At 35.8% G+C, this 24,745-nt stretch overlaps 2 protein-coding genes across 2 annotated transcripts in view; both read left to right on the top strand.

Annotated features, from left to right (window-relative positions):
• Positions 1–677, top strand: part of LOC145692622 (phospholipase A2-like) — a 109,242-nt gene extending 108,565 nt beyond the window's left edge. Inside the window, exon 8 of the mRNA XM_081767950.1 lies at positions 576–677. Coding sequence (XP_081624076.1) covers positions 576–636 — 61 coding nt within the window. The 3' untranslated portion in view covers positions 637–677. The remainder of the gene's footprint in view (positions 1–575) is intronic.
• A 4,790-nt stretch (positions 678–5,467) lies between these two features.
• The window catches only part of LOC145691521 (uncharacterized), a 41,683-nt gene continuing 22,405 nt past the window's right edge, over positions 5,468–24,745 (top strand). The window contains exon 1 of the mRNA XM_081766929.1: positions 5,468–5,653. Within this exon, the coding sequence (XP_081623055.1) occupies positions 5,585–5,653 (69 nt within the window). The 5' untranslated portion in view covers positions 5,468–5,584. The remainder of the gene's footprint in view (positions 5,654–24,745) is intronic.

Raw genomic sequence — 24,745 nt, 5'->3', positions numbered from 1 at the left:
GGCAATGAGTCAACGTAAGGATACAACGACTAAGGTTGCTGAAAATGAACTAAACGAAGGATTTGCATCATAATATTTGAGCTGAATAGCTATAAACGACAAGGAGAGAAATTCGATAGAACTTGACGCAAATAGCAATCTGAAGCTGGAAATGAAATTTCGCAAATACTAGTATATAAGCTCCAGCAAAAGTAATGTCAGTGTTGTTTCAGACGGCAATATTATGAAGAAAAAGCTTGTGTTTAAAAAAATGAGTAAGATTTTAACGGTGATAAGTACCAATTTTACTCCATTGATTTAGTCTGGCAATCCTTTCTGTTTTCTTTGAAATTAACTAGGATTTTAATTATTTGATTTTACTGTTTTCATCTTTAAATCTATTTAGTGGAAATTAAATATTGTTACACACTGAGAAAAAATCGTAGTTGGCGTACGTGAAAGTTACATATGTAAATCCTGTAGTTTTTGGACTTAACGTACAGCAAACTTATAAATAAAAAAAAAAAGTATATTTTATACGTACTTTTCGTATAAGTTTTCTAAATAATTGTACTTAAATGAACCTTCTCACACAGGTACATATTCCATTATAAAAGACTGGAGGTTCGGTGTACTGATGAGAGACTCACAGAGTAAATAACAAGATTGCACCATTCGATGCATCATACAGAGAATAGGGATTGAGTATAGCCCGCTCCCCCCAGTGATTTTTAACGAATCATAGTGATTCTAATGATTCATACTAGTTCATAATGAATCGGAATCGCATGTTATAAAGATTTAAGATGTAAATCTTGTGGTAAGGAAGTTTTAGTATAAGTAGTAGTAGTAGCGGTAGTAGTAGTAGTAGTAGCAGTAGTAGTAGTAGTTAGTAGCAATAGTAGTAGTAGTAGTAGTGGGAGTTAGTAGCAATAGTAGTAGTAGTAGGAACGGGTTAGAAGCCCCGCAGGGGTTGGTTGGGTTCTGTTCTCGATATAAGTAGTAGTAGTGACTCTTCCAGTTCCGGTGACAAAGAACTGGGGGGAGCGGGCTATACACAAGCCGAGAATAGATTATCAACATGCTTTAAGTGAATCAATTATCAATGTGATCTGCAGTATAAGTGCATACGAAAAACAACATATGAATGTTTATTTCATTTTTACTCAAATTCCTTAGTGTTGAACAGATTTTCTATATTATATTTTAAACTAACAAATATTCATGAAGTATTATTATTATTATTATTATTATTATTATTATTATTATTATTATTATTATTATTATTATTATTATTATTATTATTATTATTATTTTTCAATATTCATTATACACCTATAATCGTAGAATATCTTTCATTACATTAAAATAATTGATCACATTATTTAACATTAGATTCCATTCAGCTGTAAATATAACATTAAACGTTCTAGATTGTCATAATTACAATATAAATTATTTTGTCTCACGTATCTCTTAAGCTGCATATCAGAGACGAAATATTAATACAATACAGTTTGAAGTCGCATTAAACATGTTGGTCCTAGATTTTGATTGATTTACAGTCGCTTACTGAATCTAAATTATTGACCACAAACACAAACCTATATATATATAATCAATTCGTTTATTTACTAAATTACCTGAGGTATTTATTTCCGTTTAAAGATTTTATAGATTAATATATTTTGTTTGTTTATCAAATTCGATTCGAAAATATTTTAATTAAGAATTTATCTTTTGATACGGACTAATGTCCACTTATTACATACGAAAACCTTTTATAACTGTAATGAGGTGGTGCTGCAAAATATCAAGGAATTACTGTACGTTCCGTACGAACGAAGGAACTGTATATAAGCGGTTAGGATCTCACATACAGATGGATGTATGTAACATATAGATGACGTATGTAATATGCGGAAGACTGTTAGATATCAGACATCCTGCAGGGGCATGATGTAACATCTAAGCGAGAAAACTGTAGTAAGTATGAAGCATATGGATAACGTATGCTCCATACTGATTTCAGTAGTAAACATAGGGATTCCGTATATTTGTACAATACAGTGCAGTCCGGATAACGGACTTTTCTCAGTATATAATATTTAATAGTCAACTTTAGTTTCAGAAGGACATTTTGTTCATTTAAAAAGAAAATCAAGAAAATCACATCATGAAAATTCCAGTTAACAAGGGTGCCGATCCTAGCCCCCCTCCCCAAAGCTCATGTGGGCTCCCATATTGTATTTATGAATACACAATATTTGCCATAATTTGAATGCAATTTGTCCTTAAATACTCATATATGCCCTCTGCATTTGAATGGGCCCCCAAATTTACAGAGAAATCGTCGCCTTTGCTCGAACTAAAACAATCAACTAACATTTTAAAATGGTGTGAATTTTTCAAACAAGAAGATAGCTCCATGCACATTAACTCTCCTTTTAATTTTTCCACAATAATTCATTCAAGTTTGAATATCTATTATTTTCTGTGCTTGGCTCATGTTGTTTTGTTTTCAAAAGTCACTTTCCTTCAACATAAATTGTAAGGATTTCATTGAAGCACTTAAGCCATCTCAACAGAAAAAAAAAAGAGGTAAAATTATTTATACGTCTTCTAATTCAGTAGTTTTCGTAAAGCACACACGAACTCTTACCCACTTGGATTTTCTCAGACATTTCCTTGAGTATATCCATGGTTTACAGGTACGTGCATCTATGCATGAAATTTCTTTCAATATGTACACTCATGTCCAAAATTATTGTCGCATGTCTTTAAATATCTTGCTGTAGGAATATTAAGTTGATAACGAATTCCCCGATATTCCCTATAATGTTACTATGTATGTAATCAGCAAAGACATGTATCTGGCAAATTTCATGTCAAAAGAGCAGTAAATAAGAACAAGAAAACGAAAATAAAACTTTCTTGTCCATTTAGCAACATTTTGTTTTATTTGTTCTAATTTCCGTATTTATAGTTCTTTTACTATGAAATTTACCACAAATATACATTTCCCGATTATACACATAGTATCAGTATTAAAAGTTCCATGCAAACTCATTATCAAATTATAGGTCTATTCTTACAAGAACGCAGTTATAGATATGCGACAATCATTTTGGACATGAGTGTACATAAATGTATTTAGTACTTTTCTTTTATTCTGTCTAATCCGTCTCCAACCTGCACCCAAGTTAGCAAAATTCTGCGTCTGTTACTACACGGACTGTTACTGCAAAACAAAGTGAAACGATTCCAATGGCCGAAAGAAATGCGAAATCTGGTCTCTGCAACAATGGTCCAAAGTGTTGTTCAGTGATGAATAAAATTCAAATTGTAGGGGAATAAACGTCTTATGTTCGTCATTTGCTTGGTGAACGCATGTCACCGCGTGCGTTATACCCACTGTGAAGCATGGAGGAGGCTGCCGTTATGGTTTGGGGTTGTTCACCGGCGATACAGTTGGAGATCTCGTACGAATTGAGGGAATGTTGAATACAAAACGTTGAGTGGAGTGGATTTTAGTTTAGCGTCCCGTTCAGCAGCGAGGCTATATGAGACGTGAACCTACTGATTAACGTGGAATCCGAACCACATGAGCTCCCGCCGGGAATCGAACCCGGATCTCCCACGCCAAAGGCGCGTACGCTAACCACTTAGCCACGAAGGAGCTCACAAAACGTTATCACAGCATTTTGAGTGTCAAGCTATTTCATGTGGGCAGCAAATTGTGGGTCCTGGATTTGTTTTACAGCATGATAAGTTCCAAAGCATGCATGGAAATTGCGTAGAAACTACATTGCGACAAAGGAAAAGCAAAACCTATTACAATAAATGGACTTCCCCAACTCAATCTCTTGACCTCAACTCTATGGAAATGTTATGGGATGAATTGGACCGAAATGTCCGAAAAGTGCAGTGTACTAATAAGGATCAACTGTGGGAAGTTTTACAAATTTGCTGGACTAACATTAAAGAACTTAACAACAAAGATGCGAAGAATATATGCTGTTGTGATGAAGACAAAAGGAAGAATATTTTGAAGAATCAAAAATTGGCAATGAAAGAGCATAACCTGTACATGTTACATCTGTTACGGTGGAAGTATACTTTTCTTTTTCAATATAACGCTGTTTTAATGCTATTTGCAACATAACACTTGGGTTATTTATTCATTTCTATCAAATACAAGAGTGAATTTAAACCTTTGGCCGGTATTGTTGGTTAATAAAATCTGGAATCCACTCCCATTACCGGTTTATTTATAAAATTTTCCCATAACAACAGTATTTATAGAAATACTATAGTACACTTTTCTCTGGTTGTAAGGTAGAAATTAGATAGACCGATACAGTGTGGTCGTGGATAGTTTCGGCGGGCGCGGCATCCTGTAGACTCTTGTGCGTGGGTATCCGGTGCCAATGTTTGTTACCAGCTGGTTGTCGTGGTGTGTTAGTTTGCTGTCCAATATATAGGCGTCCCAGAGCGGCAGTGGAGTTGCTGCTGTCCTGTCGTCATGTGACTTGTAGGAGGTGCTGGTGATTCGTTGTCTGCTGCTTGTAATAATCCCATGTGGTGTGTAGTACTTCGATGTAACAGGAATATTACATGTAGCGTAGCATGTAGTGATGTTTACAAACAGGAGCATATGACATTGTACACAGAAGCATATGATATATTACAATACATGGTATATTACATGGTGTATTTGTTAATACGTCAGTCACTATAAGAATTTTGAATGTTTTCTGTCTTCCAGGGTCTGTATGAATTCGGCTATTACTTAGTACTGAAAAATTATTTACGAATAAGAAAAGCACGTTGATTTATGACTAAATAACTCTATCCATACAGATTCCTTCAAAACAGTAAAGATGATAGTCGTTATAATATTGACTGACGTTGTTTAACACATACCAATTCTAATGATTTCTTTCAACTTAGACATCACGTTTAAGATACAAGTAACAAAAAGAAAGAGAAAAAAATCAAAATTCTAAATCCAGACTAGAATCTTATAACAATATATAAATAACATTCTTTTTTTCTTAGTCAAACGTCTTTACGAGGGAAAATGGTACGAAATTATGCATCAACTCAATGTCTATTAAACTTCTAGAAATTTAAGAATCTAGTTTTGTTTCAAGAATCCAAAAAAAGGCACTTAAAACAAGAAACATTTGCTACATAATAATAACCACCATTGTTAGTTGACAAATAAATTTTGACTTCGTCGTTTGTAAAGACGACGGTGATTGAAATGTAGAAATCACTTATCTTTTGTTGTGTATACACAAAAAATCCTCCATGAAATTTGTTTTCCAAACTCTGCAATTAACTATAACAACCATACAATCAAATGTGAAGAACTGAAACCACAACACTTGCTCAATTACTATTGTCTGCTACGATAATAGAGGCAATCAAGCAATTTAATAGCAGTTACAGGAAAAAAGAACCGTGGTCATCTCAATTGTATCCCTGTTTCTTTTCTGGTTTCTGGACTTTTGTGTTGCCGATTCTGTGTTTGTGACTTGCTGTGCTTGTCTTGTACACCAGAAAATTTAGACCATTTGCACTGCAAGGATCTTGTACAATGTGTCACACAGCAAGGCTTCTTCTATTGCTCTGCTTGGCTCCAGCTTTTAGAACTCAAGACGCCGGAGTACGTACTAAATTCTTTCCCGATTTCTGGTTTCAGCTAGGAAAGCAATAGGTTACACATTCCAACTTTAAAATTTACTGCAGACTTTGAATTTCAAACTTAAAATACAAAATTATTTGAAGTGTATTGTTATAAGTAGTATGTACGTGTCACTGTTAGGAGTATGTGTCTCATTGTTAGAAAACAATAAACGACGATAGATACAGTCTGCTAGTTAAGAGAATGTTTTAAATGAAAGTTGTAACAACCAAGGCAGATAAGCGAATGAGGACGTGGAAGGCGCTGCGAGGGCATTTTTTTTAAAATAAGTGTTACTTAAATGCAGCTTAGGATATGCATTGCGAGTATGGCAGTAGGACGCCTTTACAGTAAACATTTACTTAAAAGTACGTTGGGATGTATTTTAAGTCAGCAACGAGTTTACAGCATGTTGTGTATAAGGTCTCCGCCTTACGGTAGATTACATGATAAGTGTGCTTACATTAATTATGCTATTGCTGCGTTATTACTTTCCTTAGAGGAAGTAACAATACATAAATCAATTTTAATCTACATTTAACCACTAAATTTTCTTAATTATGTTCTCCACGATCGTAATCTGCATCGATAAAAATACAAATATTTCTCATATGACATCAGTATAGCCACAGTCTTAGCTCTGAAGTGGGCTGAAAAATAGTACCAAATACAAAAAGGGCTGAATTCATTATTTTGTGGCAGTGTATACATAGCTCTATAACACTAAACTAAAAGAGATAAAGTTCTAGACCCCCCTCTTTCAAGAGTCCAAATCAAGAAAGTGCTCTTTATAAAAACATCCAAATAGAAGGATCCGAACAACCGTGCAGGTAGATGTAACATTTCTTGCACGTAGGAAGTATAATAGAGGCCGCAAATTAAAAGGGAAAACAGCTATAATCTTATGTATTAAAGGGAAACCAAACGCGAATCTTTTTCAAAGTGACTAATAAACCAAAACGGTATTATGGTTATATATTAAAATATTTATAAAACGAAGAACAAACCAATCATCTCCGAGTTCGTGTGTAAAAGTACGTTCCAACAAAATATTAAAAATATAAATTATTGCACCTTATTCTCGCTTATTTTACGACCGAAGAAGAACAATAGACTGTAAGAAGAATATAATGTAAGTAAAGTGATATTTGTAAAAAATGTCAAACCATCCAGGGTCCTAGAGCCTTCCCTGAATGACACCACAGCACATTATTAATAATTTTAAGTCGCGACGGTATTTATGATTTTTAACCAGTGCAGCACATATACACATAATACACATTAGGGTGGAGTGAAAAGAGGCAAAATTTGTTTTTCGAAATTCGATTTAGGATAGGGGGCAAAAGTTGCGTCATATTATAGTACTTTACCCTAGAAAATTTCAATTCTCTAAAGTAATTTTTAGCCTGGGCGCAGTGGGCCTTAAGTTTGATAGATTATGTAAATAAGTAAAAAGAGGCCATTTTTTAAAAAAAGAATCTAAATTCGAATTTGGATATGGGGCAAAAGTTATATCATATCGTAGTAGTTTACCATGGAAATTCCAATTCTCTAAAAATATTTTAGCTGGGCTCAATGGACCTTAAGTTTCATAGATTTTGTCAACAAATACATGTTTGTTGTGTATTTTTGTAATTATTAGACAGTTCTTCGCTTGAAGTATACTGTAATTTGAGGGTGTTAAGATTCGTTCTCACGACGAGATGAATTTCTAAAGCTACCGAAGTTCATATTCTGAAGTAGACTGTAATTTGAGGGTGTTAAAATTCATTCTCACGATGAGATGAATTTCTAAAGCTACCGAAGTTCATATTCTGAAGTAGACTGTAATTTGAGGGTGTTCAGATTCATTCTCACGACGAGATGAATTTCTAAAGCTACCGAAGTTCATATTCTGAAGTATACTGTAATTTGAGGGTGTTAAGATTCGTTCTCACGACGAGATGAATTTCTAAAGCTACCGAAGTTCATATTCTGAAGTATACTGTAATTTGAGGGTGTTAAGATTCGTTCTCACGACGAGATGAATTTCTAAAGCTACCGAAGTTCATATTCTGACGTAGACTGTAATTTGAGGGTGTTACGATTCATTCTCACGATGAGATGAATTTCTAAAGCTACCGAAGTTCATATTCTGAAGTAGACTGTAATTTGAGGGTGTTCAGATTCATTTTCACGATGAGATGAATTTCTAAAGCTACCAAAGTTCATATTCTAAAGTAGACTGTAATTTGAGGGTGTTAAGATTCATTCTCACGATGAGATGAATTTCTAAAGCTACCGAAGTTCATATTCTGACGTAGACTGTAATTTGAGGGTGTTAAGATTCGTTCTCACGACGAGATGAATTTCTAAAGCTACCGAAGTTCATATTCTGAAGTAGACTGTAATTTGAGGGTGTTAAGATTCATTCTCACGATGAGATGAATTTCTAAAGCTACCGAAGTTCATATTCTGAAGTATACTGTAATTTGAGGGTGTTAGGATTCGTTCTCACGATGAGATGAATTTCTAAAGCTACTGAAGTTCATATTCTGAAGTAGACTGTAATTTGAGGGTGTTAAGATTCATTCTCACGATGAGATGAATTTCTAAACCTACCGAAGTTCATATTCTGAAGTAGACTGTAATTTGAGGGTGTTAAGATTCATTCTCACGATGAGATGAATTTCTAAAGCTACCGAAGTTCATATTCTGAAGTAGACTGTAATTTGAGGGTGTTAAGATTCATTCTCACGATGAGATGAATTTCTAAAGCTACCGAAGTTCATATTCTGAAGTAGACTGTAATTTGAGGGTGTTAAGATTCATTCTCACGATGAGATGAATTTCTAAAGCTACTGAAGTTCATATTCTGAAGTATACTGTAATTTGAGGGTGTTAAGATTCGTTCTCACGACGAGATGAATTTCTAAAGCTACCGAAGTTCATATTCTGAAGTAGACTGTAATTTGAGGGTGTTAAGATTCATTCTCATGATGAGATGAATTTCTAAAGCTACCGAAGTTCATATTCTATGTTACAGGCTACATCAACCCACTATGAGGTGGCTGCTGTCGAGTTCAATCCCACCCACCCGCCAACATTAGATTGAATGTTTCATAAGTTTCGTTCATATCTTCCTGCAAAATACTGCGACTTTGTCTCAAAAGTAGGCATGTAGTTTCTAGTCAATTTTGGAACGAATAAAGAAATCGCTCTCTCGTTCCCCACATACTGAAAGAAGTTTCACTAATTATTTTCACTAATCTTTCCACAAACTTGCGTATGACATTTGCACTCAGGGATATCAACACGTGTATTTTCTGAAGCGCGAATTTCTTGCCATTTTTCATCTGTCACATGAGTCAGTATTGGCGGTTCAGTTATGTTACACTCATTCCAGTTTATCATTTCTGTCTAACTATTAGCTTCGAAGTTTGATACTGGTACTTCGAAGGAACAAATTTCAAAAGATTTAAACTGCTATCTGGATTGGAATATTTGGTCAGCAACAAGGATTAGTGTAGCTGATCTCTCGTCATCAATCATGACAATGAGAATGTTTTAAGCATTCACATAGAATGCATTTCTGATGGAGTCTTGTATGGTTCTTGCAAACATCGCGAAAGTTTTATGGTGAAGAACAAATGTTTAGCTCCGTATTTGACAAAATATTTCAGTTTGATGTTGAACCACACTGGTGCATGTGTTTTACGACAAACTTCGCGAGAGTTTTGAGCTCCTGTGAAGGATTTGACATAGATATCAGTAAACCATTGTTAACCAGCGAACAAGCCCAAGTTTCCCAGGTTCTTTTATTACAGTCTCCTTTCACACAAGTATCTCTGATCATAACTGAGATCACGCACATTTAGGAGTGTAGGAGGTTCTGAAGAAATCTTTTCGAAGCCGTACACTGAATTTATTTCGCAATTCACAAATGATCTACCAATAGAGCCAGAGAAAGTGTAAGGGCCAGTACTTACACCAGTGATTTCTTTTAGTAAATGACGAAGTGGTAGTTCAAGGAAATGGAATAAGCATATGCACGACTGCTAGGGCCTTCCTAAATGGTTTTCGAGCACACTAATCACTTCTCCTTTTGAACCAACATTAATATTAGTGCCATGCAGCCGATAGCTACCACATCTGATAGGTCCACGTTATTTTCTTGTAATTCGCGGCAGATAAAACTAGCAATATTCTTTGCTGATGCTGATCCGGTCAAAGAGTCATGGCCGAGAAATTTGTTACTCGGTTCTACGCGGATACAATAATGTTCATCCATCTTCATATCTCTGACTTCCGGACATCACGAGCGTTTGGTCTTTCTTCCAATCAAAATAGATGGCACGAGGTTTCACTTTATTAACAGTCTCTTTAGTTCTTACACTTACACGATTTTTCGCAACCTCTCTTTGAATTTTACATTTGTCAATTATGTTTTGCTACTGCTCTAGACTCACATATTTAAAATCTCCCAAAACCGCAGTAGCAATTGCTGCAATTTTTCTTCTAGTCACGCTGGTTTTCTCCTTCACTTTTACTAATGTTGGAACAAATTTTCTCATTTGCGTGCATCCAATCTGTGATTGCTCTCTTGTCTTCTTCAAAGGATATTTTCAACTAAAATAGAATCTCCTCCAGCTTCAGTGTGTTCTTTATTGCCTTCCTATCTTGTTTCCGAAGATGACAAGTAGCCTGAAGATTCGATAATGTAACTAGTAGAGTATAATACTCTTTGGCTGAAAGCTTCACCGTAAGATGGCTTTTTGGCTTTCCTTCCTTCTGTTTTCGTGAATTTCTTTGTCCAAGTAATATCAATGATACCGAATATCATTTTTTACTCACCACCCAGCGGCACAACTAGGTTAGTTGGCAGCCGGGGCAAGAACTCACCTTAGCGCCCACCCCTCCCCCGACCAACCAAACTAAAACGGTCCACAGCTATACCTAATATTTGCATCAGACAGTAGTTCTTCTATTCCATTCTTTCTTCAAGTGGTAAAGCTTGATTTCAAAATTGTAGTACATACTTTAACTTTTAGTACAAGATAAAACACTAAACTAATTTGCAACTGATTGACAAATAATCTGAGAGTAGCATGATTGACACATTTTTACAGTCTTAACGAAATAACTGCAAATCGCAATGTTTTTCGAATCATATCGGGATGTGCATATGTGTAAATCAACAGTCTTTTGCTTTTGAATAGAATATTTAATTATGACAAACAATCAAGCTGTTGTCTCGAGTATACTCGGACATTTTACAAATATCTTAAATCGATGTAAGTAAAATGAAAACACCTCTTAAGTTTCTGTGGTATTTTTTATGATCTTTAGTTTCCTAAAACTCCTTCCCTTGCCTTATAGTGAAAATAAATAATTGCCCAGTTTTGCGCCCCTCAATTCGGCGCCCGGGGCACAAGCCTCGTTTCCCCCCTTAGTTACGTCACTGTCAGCACCAACCAAACTATTGTACTATTGACAATACTCCCAAAAGTTCATCATAGGATATCAGAAGACTTATTAAATAGCAAAAAGCTTCTTTATGACAAACTCGCAAAATGCTTATAGTTGATCACTTTTTGTCTTATTATTTCCAAGTTTCAGGACCCCGGCTAAAAATAACTTTAGAGAATTAAAAATTCATGTTTTTCTATTGACAAAGGATTCATTTTTCGCCCTCTATCCACAATACGAATTACAGTCTACTTTCAGCGAAGATTTGCTAAATAGTTACATAGTACACGGAAATTGATTCCCCGGTCAAAAATTATTTTAGAGAATTGAAATTTTCTATGGTAAAGTACTACGACATGATTCAATTTTTGCCCCCTATCCAAATTCGAATTTTGAAAAAAAGATTCGCTTCACTCTGATATACACACAAAAACAGAAACAGATTTTTTTTTAATATTTCAAGCTAAAATTAACATCACACTGCTTCTTTCTTGTCTCCTTCATGCACGGCGCGGATGCACCCACCTAGCGTCATTTGTTTCCCGGCATAGCTCTAATCATGAATTTTCCCCACAGAGTTCGTAGCGTAATGCGATGCAACGTCACAGTATGAGTAACGCAAGATATACGAAAAGTCTTATTGATACTTTTGAAAATGTGACAAGTATTTGTTAAATGGTGCTGAATTGGGAAGAATTGTAACAACTTATTTACAAATGGGGCTGAAAATGCCATAGTGGTCGATAAATGACGAAAAGGGCTAAATTTGGTACCATTGTACCAAGTGTGGCAGCAGTGTATGGCGTTCGAGACAGTATTTTTATAATTAGCATTGGCTTATTTATGAAGTTACTGAATTACATTGTTTAATCTTTTACCATCAATTTATTAAGTTTAGTTCCAAAAAAATAGCTTTTAGAAACTGGTTTAATAATATCCTTTGTCATTAAGCTGAAAATATTTGCATTACTAAATTTTTATGTAATATATAACAATCATATTTGTCTTATGCTGTGGATATTTGAGGCAATCAGTGCTTTGAAATTGAGCACTTGCACATTTGAATGCTATAGAGAAAAAGAAGAAAACAATGATTTTAAACGCTGTGATGTAAATAAAAGTTAAGCAAACGAAATAAACAGACAAGACCTGTAAACAAATGTATTTCATTAAGTATTTATCTTAGGAACGGCATTTAAGCCTACTACTTGATATCAGAATATTAATTTGAAGTTTCTGAAAATGAAAATGTTGATTTCTGGAAACATGCTCTAAACAATGAGGCATTCGGAGAGCTTTCGAGGGGGAAATGAGTTGTTCAGTCGTGAACGAGAACAGGAAGGAGCCGACGTGGAAGTCCCCAACGACAATGTGGTGCATGAAGGCACGATTTATGGTTGTATTGTTATGATTTGCAGTTTCCTCTGCAATGGAATTCTTCTCAGCATACTCAACAATTACACTGTTTTCTATCCATATATCCTGGAATATGTTGCAGAGAAGAATGTAGAGCACGCTGTGACAATTACGTCAAGCATCGGTTCCTTAGCAGGTGCGTTTTTCTTCTTCAGCTGCCTACCGGCAGGAATTATCACAGATAAAAAAGGGATACGGCAAACAGCATTGATTGGCGCTTGTGTTACTGTTACGTCTCTAGCAATCACAGCTGGTTGCATAGATTTGTATGAAATGTTGTTCTTTAGCCATGGACTGCTTTACGGGTTTGGTGCTTCACTTGTTTATGTTCCGTCCCTGGCCATTCTCACTCATTACTTCAAACGCTATTTAGGATTAGCAAATGGTTGCGTCTGTATTGGAAGTGCTGTATTCTCAATGGCCATTCCCTATGCATTCGATGCAGTTGCCATGGGCATCAGTATAAGAGTTGCGTTCGGGATGCTATGCTGTTTGGCTCTTTTGTTAATTGGCTGCGCCTTAATCTTTGTGCCAGTTCTTGATCCGCCAAATTTGAAGAAAAAGAAGGGAAAGAATTTTTGTTATACATGCATCGGCCAATGCGTCAACGTGCAAGTGTGGAAGCGAAAGAAGTACATCATCTGGGCCATTTGTATGCCAGTAGCCATGTTTGGATATTTTGTACCTTTTGTTCATATAAAACAGTTCTCAGCACATTACTTCCCAATGAATGACTCCAATCTTCTCATTGTGTGCATTCAAATTTCGTCGTTGGCCGGCCGGTTCATCATTGGGGCAATCAACGATATCCCAGGTATAAGTGGCCCAATGCTTCAGCAAGTAGCGTTCTCCATCTTGGGAGTTTCGATCATGGTTATGCCGCAAGTACCAAATTTCCAATCGCTCATGGCGATGTGCGCCATCTTCGGAATTTGTGACGGAGCCTTCGTGTCGTTGACCGGCCCAATCGCAACTGAGATATGCGGCAGGCGAGGGAGCACCCAGGCCATAGGCTCTCTCTATGGCATTTCGAGTATTCCCACTGGAATCGGTCCTGTGTTAGCCGCTGTACTCTACAACATGAAGAATTCTTACCAAATGGCGTTTCTTGTAGCAGGTATACCTTCGATTGCCGGTGCTCTTGGAATGTTCTTGATGAGATGTGTTCATGATCCACCGGAAAACAAAAATTCAATTATTCCAGAAGATGAACTAGAAGATGAAACAATTAACACGCATGAAAAAGTGGAAACAGCAGAACATAATGCCAACGAATAAACATATTGTGCAACTAAGTAAAGAAAATGTTTTTAAATAGTTTTTATCATCAATTTAAACAGAGTTGCATAAGATAGAATTGTTGCATTACCTCTTTCTCCCGTTAACGTACAGTCTTTGTGCTCCGAGGCAAAGAGGTAATGATAATAAATGAAATGGTAGAATGAAGAAAGTGGGAGGAAGCGGGAGAACTCCGACAAAATCTCTTACACGGTGTTTCAACCACCCCAAAGCTCACTTGGCATGAGCCGAATTCGAGCCAGGGACTTCACATACTAAAGAGGAACATTCTGGCACTAAGCCGACGTGCTCTCGCCTTAACCTTGAAAACACCAATTTCAAGATCATTAAAACGAAAGTGCTGGAGTCATTTAAAGTACATGATGTATGCTTAAGACTATCAATAAATTAACATAATCATCATCATTACACTTGGATCTTGTAAGTTTACATTGTCTTCAGAACATCTTATTTATTTTGTAATACAAAAGCTCATTTATCAATTGTTCCCACCTAATTTTTACGTGGCTAAGTTATGTTTTAAGCAACGGAGTGCTGCTTATTTTACATCTCAAGTAGAATTCAATAGAAGTTTTAAAGAATGTGCTTACATCATCTTAAACATCGGGTGCTCATTAATGAACTTCCTGTACACTTGTGACTTAAACCTAAATAGAATTCTTAAATTCAAAAGTCGACGGGCCATATTTCTGCTATCATAATGCACTGTCACAAGAAAAAAAATTTCTAGAACATTTGGTTGATTGATTGATTTTAGTTTAGCATCCCTTTCAGCAGCGAGGCTATATGAGACATGGACCTACTGATTAACGTGGAATCCGAACCACATGAGCTCCCGCCGGGAATCGAAGCCGGGTCTCCCACGCTAAAGGCGCGTACTTCTAGAACAGTTGGATATACAAGTAATCTAAAACCATACTTCTAAAAATATAGCACTTTTCACAACTTCCGAATGGGCAGAGATAGGAGTCAAATCACGCTCATTATAAATGTGGAGTACCAGGGGAATAGTCCATGTGTACATCTCTTGGCAATAACTTACAAACAAATTGACGCTTTGGGTACATCCCTGTTGGAGTAGAGAAAAGACCCACTCATACTTCTACAGTGTGTTCTCCACGTTATGGACAATATAGCTATAGGTGGAGTCATGTTTTGCGTCAAGGCCGGACTGGCTACTAGTTGGTCCAAGCGGCTTTCATATTGTGTTGACCCCAAATTCTCAATTCCCCCAACCACCATCACCCCATCTGCCCACTGTTTTTCCACGATTAAAGCACGCCATTATCTTAGATGAAGCACACTATTCTTTAGTAGCCATACCCTATATTATACTATAAAGATCATAATATAAAATCAGGGTATACATTATATAAAAATATTTATGAGAATAACAGATAGTAATCGTTAGCATACTTTTTTCATCTCGCGTTGGGATGGCTGATATTTATAATTTGTTAACAAAGAACTAGGGACAAATTAATGTAAAGTTAGCACTGGTGGTTTTAGGATTCGTGAAGAAGGGGTACGATAAGCTGCAAAGGAACGTCCACTGCACTTAATCTCAAATATTTTTCCAGAGGGGCGAAAGAAAATATATCTTTCGGAACAAGCACGATAAAATCTTCTCGTATGGACATTAATGTCAGTGAGCACTTGTGGTCCACGAACTATATCAAATACCCAGATTGTATGTATTTATGCAAATCGTATGCAAATATAGGCCTACAGGATGGTCGTAATGAAATTATCTACTATGCTTGCGGCGTAATAAAAGATCAGGAAAGAAATTATCGATAGTAAATCTTAATATTGCTACCAGAAATTGGTGTAATGAATTTTTATTTCGATTTAGGTAATTTAATTCCAAATTTATGTCACCTTCTCTCTTTATTACATTTTTCATTTGGCCCTTGTCTGGGCGACGATCTGGGCGTCTGGGTCTGTTTTACGTCCTTCTGAAATAACGAGGTTAGATAGGTTATGTCATCTAGTATTAACTAGTGGTGGGCACAAAAACCGGTGTTCGGTTTTTCACCGGATCCGGTTTCGGTTTTCTTCAAAACCGGATCCGTTTTTTTTCAAACTTTGTTCTATTTCTGACCAGAATAGTGTTTAGTTATTCTTCGGATACCGAATCCGTTTCCACAAAAATAGTGTTATGTGTTTTCCAAAAGTTTTCACGGAAACTAGTTTCGGTGAAAACCGAACCGGTTTGGAAGAAAACCGAACCGGTTTGGAAGAAAACCGAACCGGCTTTTGGAGAAAACCGAAATGTCGGTTTTTCGGGTTTTGATTTCTCTAGAAACCAGTTTCCGGTTTTTATAAAGAAAGGTTTTGCCTTCCCTACTATTAACACGAACTCCGAAGTACAACCGGAGCCTGAGTTCAATACAGTTGGTGTGTATTCAGATTAACACTCAGAGAATAGGCCGTACCCCACCACACTGTGTCGCCTTCAAGGGCCCTGGACTACAGGCCTGGGCTAACTAAAAAAAACGAAAGGAAATCTTAAAGTTTTACTTTCTTCAGTTATGGTCTGTAAGCTAAAAGAGATGGAAGAGCATTGAAAGTATGGTGGAATAAGAATGCGGGAGAAACAAGAGAACCCACGGAAACGATGTTGTCCACTGTAAACTAACATCACCCAGGATCAAACCAGGGACCTCTCGTTCTAGAGATGAGTACTGTACTACTGAGCCACCATGTCCTGTTGGGTAAGTGGAATCTGGTGATTAATAAAGTCTAGGCCCCTGCAAGACAATGATATTGAATTTTACTGTTCTTAACTAGGGGATAAAAACTTCGTTGTTAATTAGAAATTCGTACTTAAAAAGATTTTCGCAACGTAATTTTCTATAGTAAGACTATTCATGGTTTTGGATTGATTGTTTTAACAAAAGATACACTGACCAAAGCTTAAAACCCACTTTATTTAAACTTTTTTATAACAATGACTATATATATGACGGTTAAAGAATTTAAACTTTGTCATAACAAAACTTTGACATAACAATATTTATATATATGTCTGTATTTTCATTTACTTTCGATAGTGTCTGAAGAAGGATATGCTAGATATCCGAAACAGTTACAAATTATAATTTAAAATAAAGTGGGTTTTAAGCTTTGGTCAGTGTCTCTTTTGTTAAAGTAATTTTCTAATAAAATGATTTACAGATTGACAAACCTTATTCTATCAAGAGTCTGATACGTAAATAAACAGGTTGAAGAGGCTCCATATGTGTGAGGAAGCAGGACTTCGCTTCCATCTATAGGTTATAAGTTTCTTGGAAAGATCATTGGGACGAGGTAGCTCAGTGATAGAGCGCTCACTGTTGGATCCCTGGAATGATCCTGTCAAGCGCCTAGTGTTCTTTGTTGTGGACAAATACTATTCGGAGGATTTCCCCGTTACCCACTTGTTTCGTTTCACCATTATCATCCGTCTTATGAGCTCTGTCTTTCTTAACCTCGAGGAATAAGTCTGGAACGTTAAACTAAAAAATATATTTTTTTTAATATGAGGGTCATGCAATGAATCTTGCTGCAAGCAAAAAAGGAAAGCACTATGTGCATCTTAATAAGTGCGGAATGCATTCTAACTAACTCTTGAGACTCAGCGGCCTTAAATTGTGAATCTCAGTATAATTCAAAGCTATAGTAACGTCGGGAAAGGGTAAATAAACATAACATCTCCCTAAAAATATATTCTGTTCTCGAAAATAGAGTACGTCGATTGTCGATTATGCGTTTATTACATTTCTGTGATACTTGCAGCAAATTGAAAATGTTTATAATGATATATATATATTACGTAGAGTTGCCATAATTTTTTGATCCAAAATACGGACAAGCTTTGAAATGACCACTCATCAAAGATAGGGTCTACGGTGTCCAAACACAATAAATATTTTGAAATTTGTTACCTAAAAGTCACCTTTTTAGGTTATCACACAACTGTTTACTGTAATACTTAAAGCACTATTGGAAACTAACATGTTTTAATATTTTTTTTCATTAAGATGAATATAGTAAACCTGTCATTAGATTACGCATATCAAACCTAACCAAAAGAACCCTGGAATGAAAAAATGATACACTTTTTAAACACAACCTCTTAATAGTTACTAAAATATAAGTTACCGTATATAACGAAATAGCTATATTTTTCGCCCGAAATTTTAGCGATTCCCGACTCGGAAATTTTCAGGCAGCTCCAAAAACTGTCAAATACGGACATTTTCGTATTTCATGGTTTGTACGATGCGGACACGGACACTGATCCAAAAATACCAACAGTCCGTACAAAATACAGACATATGGCAACCCTAATATTACGTCAAAAAGTTAAAATAATTAAAACAACTGGAATTGTCAATTCTCCGTTGTTCCTCTGATTTGTGTACCTAGGAGCACACAGTTATGAATTTATTGGTGTAGTATTATTGTTTCGTCCATAAACAATTTTTGTTCCTTTGTAAATAGTTTATTGCTACATTTGTACAATGTCAAGCTGTTACTTCCATCACACATTGTCAAGACTCTATAGTTCAATAAAGAAGTCTTCGTAGATTTTCTTAAGAAAATTTCCCTCGACTCACACAAAATTTTCCCTTTTCACGTCAAATTTTCCCTAGTTTGTTAAATATTCAATTCCTATGACAGAGGTTATGTGATAAAATAGTTAAAGGAAGTATCAACTACCTTTGGTTTGTTTATTTACTTCTTTTTTCTTTTTTTTATTTTTTACTTCACTTTTTTTTTTTACCAATAACAAAAATACATACACACACCTACTCAACAATGGGCACAAGTTATGCTACTTTGAACACAGATACAGATGCACACACAAACTATTGTATTGGTTTATTTCTGAAGAAGAAAGAAAAAATGAAGCATTTCTATTGGTCTACCAGCAAACGCAAGAATTTCCCTAGATTTTCAAGTTTTATCGAAAAAATCCCTTTTTTCCCTTTTTGCTAAATTTACTTATGAAACTTTCCTAGATTAGGGAAATTTCTCTCAAACTACGAACACTGCAATAAAGTAACATACCTAAAATAATAATAATAATAATAATAATAATAATAATAATAATAATAATAATAATAATAATAATAATAATACATTTGCGTGTAATATCTATGTATGGATACTGAATTGTTGATGTTTTTATACTTTGAAATAACACTTTTTTTGTTTGCTTTTGGCATGTAAACAGTCCGACTCCCTGGAAAGTCGCTTTTCCCCCGAGAACAAATTGCTAGTTACATTGGTGTATATCTTACTGTAACGAAACTCTCTTAATCCCCTCTCTTTCCGGATGACTACTCCGGGGAAAAAATCCGTACTTAAAAAACAAAAGTACGACTCTAAAATTTCAAACACATACCTAACCTCCGGGGAAAACAATGCAGAAAAAGTAGGGAGAGGTTTCATCGGTACTGTAATGAAAGACCGCTTAGACCATCCAGATAATGAAGATGTTTCACTCTCACCTTTTAATTTATTAAACTTCATTCAAAATTATTTCAGTTGTTCAAGGATGTTACTTAGCAATGATAAATCTAATAATTCAAATAAGAAAGAATAAAATAATTATCATAAATATAAAAAAAGAAAAAGACTAACAGTACACAAAAAATTAATTTTAATACAACAATAAATAGTAAAAACATGTTCAACACTTTCCAAAGGAACAACCTAGAAAGCATTTTTCACAAAACGCCATTCTAGCATGGCCCACGGAAAATTCTAATTTCTCCATTCAAATTTAGGAAGTCATATTTCATGTACGAAGTTTTCACACTTGCTCCTCTCTATATATCTCAATCCTTAATAATCATTTTAATACATTGAGTGTAGTCACGGTTATCCGTTTTATAAATTCCACGACATATTACACAAAAAAGAAAGAAATTAAATCTAACAAATGTAAACAAACACACACTACGTACCCCGATATCCTGATCCATGGATTCCATTCCGAATTCCAAATCAACCAATCACAATCGAGAATTTAGATCATAAGGCTTTCGTCATTGTACATTACCAGCTGTTACCATACCTTTCAATATACGTAATTTTCTAATGCAAATGACACCTCAGTTTAAGGTAGGAAAGGTAATGAGAAAAGAGGAATGAGAAAATAATATTTTAAGTCCACATAGAGATCTACTTTCAGTTCAATACATAATAATAATTTACCTTGTTATATATATATATATATATACATGGTGTTAATGAACCATACCGACAAACTGCAAGAGGTGATTCCTTTCATCAAAATAAGAGAAAAAGTTCATATGAGCCTGTGGGGGAAAGTGCATAGTTACAGAGCTAGGGCTGTCCAAAATCGCGAAAAAGCCAAATTTCAACAGGCTCTGTTTCGAATTTCAGAAATTGTGGGTGGTGATCCTTATCAGCGTAAAGGAAGTTACGCATACACAATACAAAAATGCATATTTCATTAATGTTCAATGGGTGTACAGAGCATTCATACAAGGTGAAATTCCCAGACATGCCATCAACCGAATTTTGAGATATACTCTTGACTTTATGGTTGGTCTGAAGTAGATAAACGATAAGCCTTGATAGCAGTCAACACAGAATCCTTTGGCGAGATGTTGGAAGTGTTAAGGATCGTCACCAACACGGTTTTTTGTACTCGGGAAAAGGCATGCTGCAATGTTTGCTTTCACGCTTATAAGTGAAGAAAACGTGAAATATACCGTGACGAAAAATATCGCATTACATTTTATTCCGAACACAGACAAACATGGAGCTGCCGGTTCCTAACACTTCCGACTTCCCTTCGAAGCATTGGATGTCCACTGTTGTCAAGGCTTACCTTCTGCCTACTTTGAACCCTCCTTGAAATCAGGGTATATCTGAAAACCCTATTGAGAGCATATCTCAGAATTACACCTTATAGGGAATATCCTGTACACCTATTAAAAATTGACGACATATGAACTTTTGGATTGTTTATGCGTGACTTCCTTTACGCTGATAAGGACCACCATCTACAGTTTCTGGAATTTGAAAAAGTACCTTTTGAAATTTGGCTTTTTCGCAATTTTGGACAGCTCTAGCACTAGGGGTGCGCACGAGACAAGTTTTGAGGCTGTCTCGTCTCAAAAATGTGCTGTAGAAGCGATGTTTCGACTCGAAAAATGTATATTTCTCTATTGGAAGAGCTGTGTCTCTACTCGAATTTTGTCAATCTCGACTCGTCTCGAACGCATCCCTACCTAGCACAAACTATGCACTTTCGCAGTAGGTCCATATGAACTTTTTCTCTTATTTTGATGTGAGGAATCACCTCTTAACAGTTTGTCGGTATAGTTCATTAACAACCTTTAAAGTGTCCCAAAAATAATGGCGAAAAATGGAAACCACAGACTCCTGATACCAAAATAAGCAAAAAAAAGTTTATATGACATAGTCCGAAAGTAGGCAGGGGCGGAGCTAGACAACTTCGAATGTGGGGGGGGGGAAGGAACTTCACGCCTGCCTATCGGGATAATAATAGGAGTTAAAAATACATGAAACCGGACATAAGCACTTTTGCCCCTACGGTTGTATACGTGTAGCAAAAATTCCACCTTCCTGTCAATTAGTATATATTTAAGAGATATGTATCAGACAGTAGGAAAAAGGTAGACATACAAAATACACGGCAAATAAACATTATATCTTAACATGAATACAACGTTTCTTGATATTGTTAGATGGAATTGCTACAAGATTGCCCAGTTCGTCTTGGGCTTCGTTTGCTTGCATTAGTAAGTTTGCCTGGGTAAATGTTGGGCTTAAGATTGAAGGTATTAGCATGCTTCAATTGAAGATTACAACATGTTTTGAACTAAGACATAAGTTAGGCATATGTTCCTCTTCTGTCGCTCAGAAATTTTGTTATTTCACTTATTGCTGCTAAAAGAAGAAAGAAGGAAAAAACTCTTGCACAAACTATATTCTGTTTTAAAATAGAGATAATTAATTATCAAAAGTGTTATACAAGGGACATTCAAAAAGTATTGCCTCCAAGTCCACTACTTGGCCAATAGTAATGCGAACATTCTGATCTATTTATCGTTAATGCAGTGATGCTTAAGCTATAAAATGTTACTTGTTTCACCTTTCTATCTCTTCTTCCAGAGTAATGAAGCAATCCATGGCATCTAGAGGTGACGTCCGGTTGAAACAACGGGCTCTCATTGAATTTCTGACTGCGAAAGGTTGTGCGCACACGAACATTCATCGTTTCGCGACGTGTCGTGGATACCATCATTACGACCCAGTCACGTCCTCTCCTCCGCCAAAAAATTCAGAGTAGTCCCATTTGCTGATGAAGTGTTGACATTCTGCCTATAGTACGAATCTTCCGTCGTGCGACTTTTTTCACTATTCCTCAAACTTACGGATCACCTTAAGGACTAAGATTACAGTTGTGACGCAGAGGTGGAAGCAGCAGTTTGACAATGGTGTCTCCAGCAGTCACCATAATTCTTCGCCGACGCCATGAAAATCCTTGTTTCGCGTTCGCGCAAGTGTGTTGCCTGTAATGGGGACTATGTTGAAAAATAATGTCATTATTTGCAGCTGACATTGTAAGCTTTCCACTGATACCTGTATCGGTGCTATCTGTCAAACACAAATAAAGGAATCACTTTAGAGGCACTACATTCTGAACTTCTCTATAATACTTGAGTTAAACAAGAGTTAAACAAGAGGTAACTTGCCATGTATAATATAATCTGACTAGCTATGATCCGAGAAAAAAGTATTTAATAGTAAACGTACATCAGAGATAATTCCGGTACGTGCATAGTAAATATTGTGGTAAACAAACATGGTTCGGATACTTATCCGTGGAAACCCGTCTCCTCATTCTATTATCATTAATTTCTTTCATTCATCATTGCCTCTCATAGAAATCGACCATAATGGAGGAAAACTTAATTTTAATATAACTAAACGAATTTAATACCAAGAAATGCAGACAACTAATCTAGTGTACGATAACCAATGCCTGAGTTTTCTAAATTGAATGTAGACTGGTATTTATGAAATACAAATACATTTCTTTCATAATAATATCAATGCATAATTGACTTAATTAACGTATACTTGTAAAACTCGCTTCAACGACTTCAATATAAACTCGAAAAATTGATTAATATAACTTTTCGTTGTCACTTCGTTTCCACCTCTGAATACTTTACTCAGCATTTTGAAGTGTTAACAATTTATGAATCAGGGTTCTTATTCTGCCTTAATATTTGTTTCCAAGAAACAGTTCATCATGTTCATCGTAAACAAAATATTTCACATTGTGTAGCCATAGCCTAGCTTCTCTTTCAGCTGGGTTAATTCAAATATGTCACATATTTTCGATAAAGTACAATTTTATTTGACAGCCTGCAATGCTGCTTATTAGAGACAGCTCAGATAGCCAGCAGCGAATTACCATTCCTCTTTTTTCTACTATCAGCTAAGAATGCAGCAGATGTCTCTCTTTTATGAATGGTCTAAAGATTGAAAGAAAATGAAATCTGTCAGTTCAACGGTCCAAGGATATGCCTTTTAAACTAAGGAGAAGGATGGTTACTGTCAGTGAATGGGGAGAAAACGGTAATGGGATTGGTGTAATGAGATTGTGGGAGAAAACGGGAGAACCCCAAGAAAACCCACACAATACTGTCCGCTACAAACTTACTTGGCTGGGATCGAACCAGAGTTCTCACAGATTAGCCCTTTTAGAATTTCCTCTTTTTGAGGTAAATTTTAGACTTTCGCTCAAACAGCTACTGCTTCCTTACTATTTATCGTAGGATCATGGTTCATACCTAGGATCATGGTTTCTTTAGGATAGAGTATCCTTTCCAACGGTACCACTCCCTTGTCCGTATAATACACCAGAAACGGGAAAATTGGGAAAACCGAGAGTTTTTTTTTAAATCAAAATTTTTGCGCCCCTCTACCCTGACCTAGGTACACTTATGGAACTGATTTTTTTTAAAAAAAAACTTAGTTAGGTACACAATAGATGTGAAAAATTTTAATCTTGTGCCTTGAATACTAAGGTCAGAAGAAATTTTTGAATGTCCGAAGGTGACCCTTTTTTAAACCTATACATATGATTTGAAAATTTACTGCGTCATTACTATTTGACCTAGAGTCATAGTTCAAACGCCATTTTCTTCACTATAACGATCCCTTTCCAATAGTACTATTCATATATCCGTATCATACACTTAAATTGGAAAAATCGGGAAAAAACGAAATTTTTATCTGAAAAATCACCCTCTCGGAATAGTTGCGCCCCTCGGGCTCGGGCCCGGGTTCACGTACGGATCTAAAAAAAAATTAGAAATACACAAAAGTGCACACAATCCGTATGCATAGTTTTAATTTGATATATTGTATCTTAGAAGAGTATATTTCCTTCAGATGCTAAACTGATTGAAAAAAGAGTAAAAAAAATAAAAAAATTAAATAAAAAAAACTCTTCTCACTATGACTTAGTGTTTGTGTTCTTCGGCTACGAATTTGAAAACAGGAAACGATTGATTTCTACCAGTTCCGGTTTCAATACTGCGTTGATGGTCGAAACTGAACCTATCCTTGGGAAGCTAAATCGATTCCAAAAATTGAACTGTCGATGTCTATTATAGTTTTTATTCTTTGAACTTAAATATTGAAATTGTACTAGACAATTTGTATTACTTTCACTTTTAGTAGCCTGTCATGGGAGGAGAGAGTATCTCTTCTTAAAAAAATTGAATCGATTCCAAGAAATGCTTTGTTGCTATCTATCACCGTTTTTAGATTTTTAACCTTGATGTTCAGAAATGTCGGAAGTCTTATGGAGTGGTTACGTCCGTCCGTCAGCCTGCCGTGTAT

Source organism: Thermobia domestica, chromosome 8, assembly GCF_964235325.1.
Source record: "Thermobia domestica chromosome 8, izTheDome1.hap1.1, whole genome shotgun sequence".
Taxonomy (NCBI): Eukaryota; Metazoa; Arthropoda; class Insecta; order Zygentoma; family Lepismatidae; genus Thermobia; species Thermobia domestica.
This window is presented reverse-complemented; position numbering and strand designations above follow the sequence as displayed.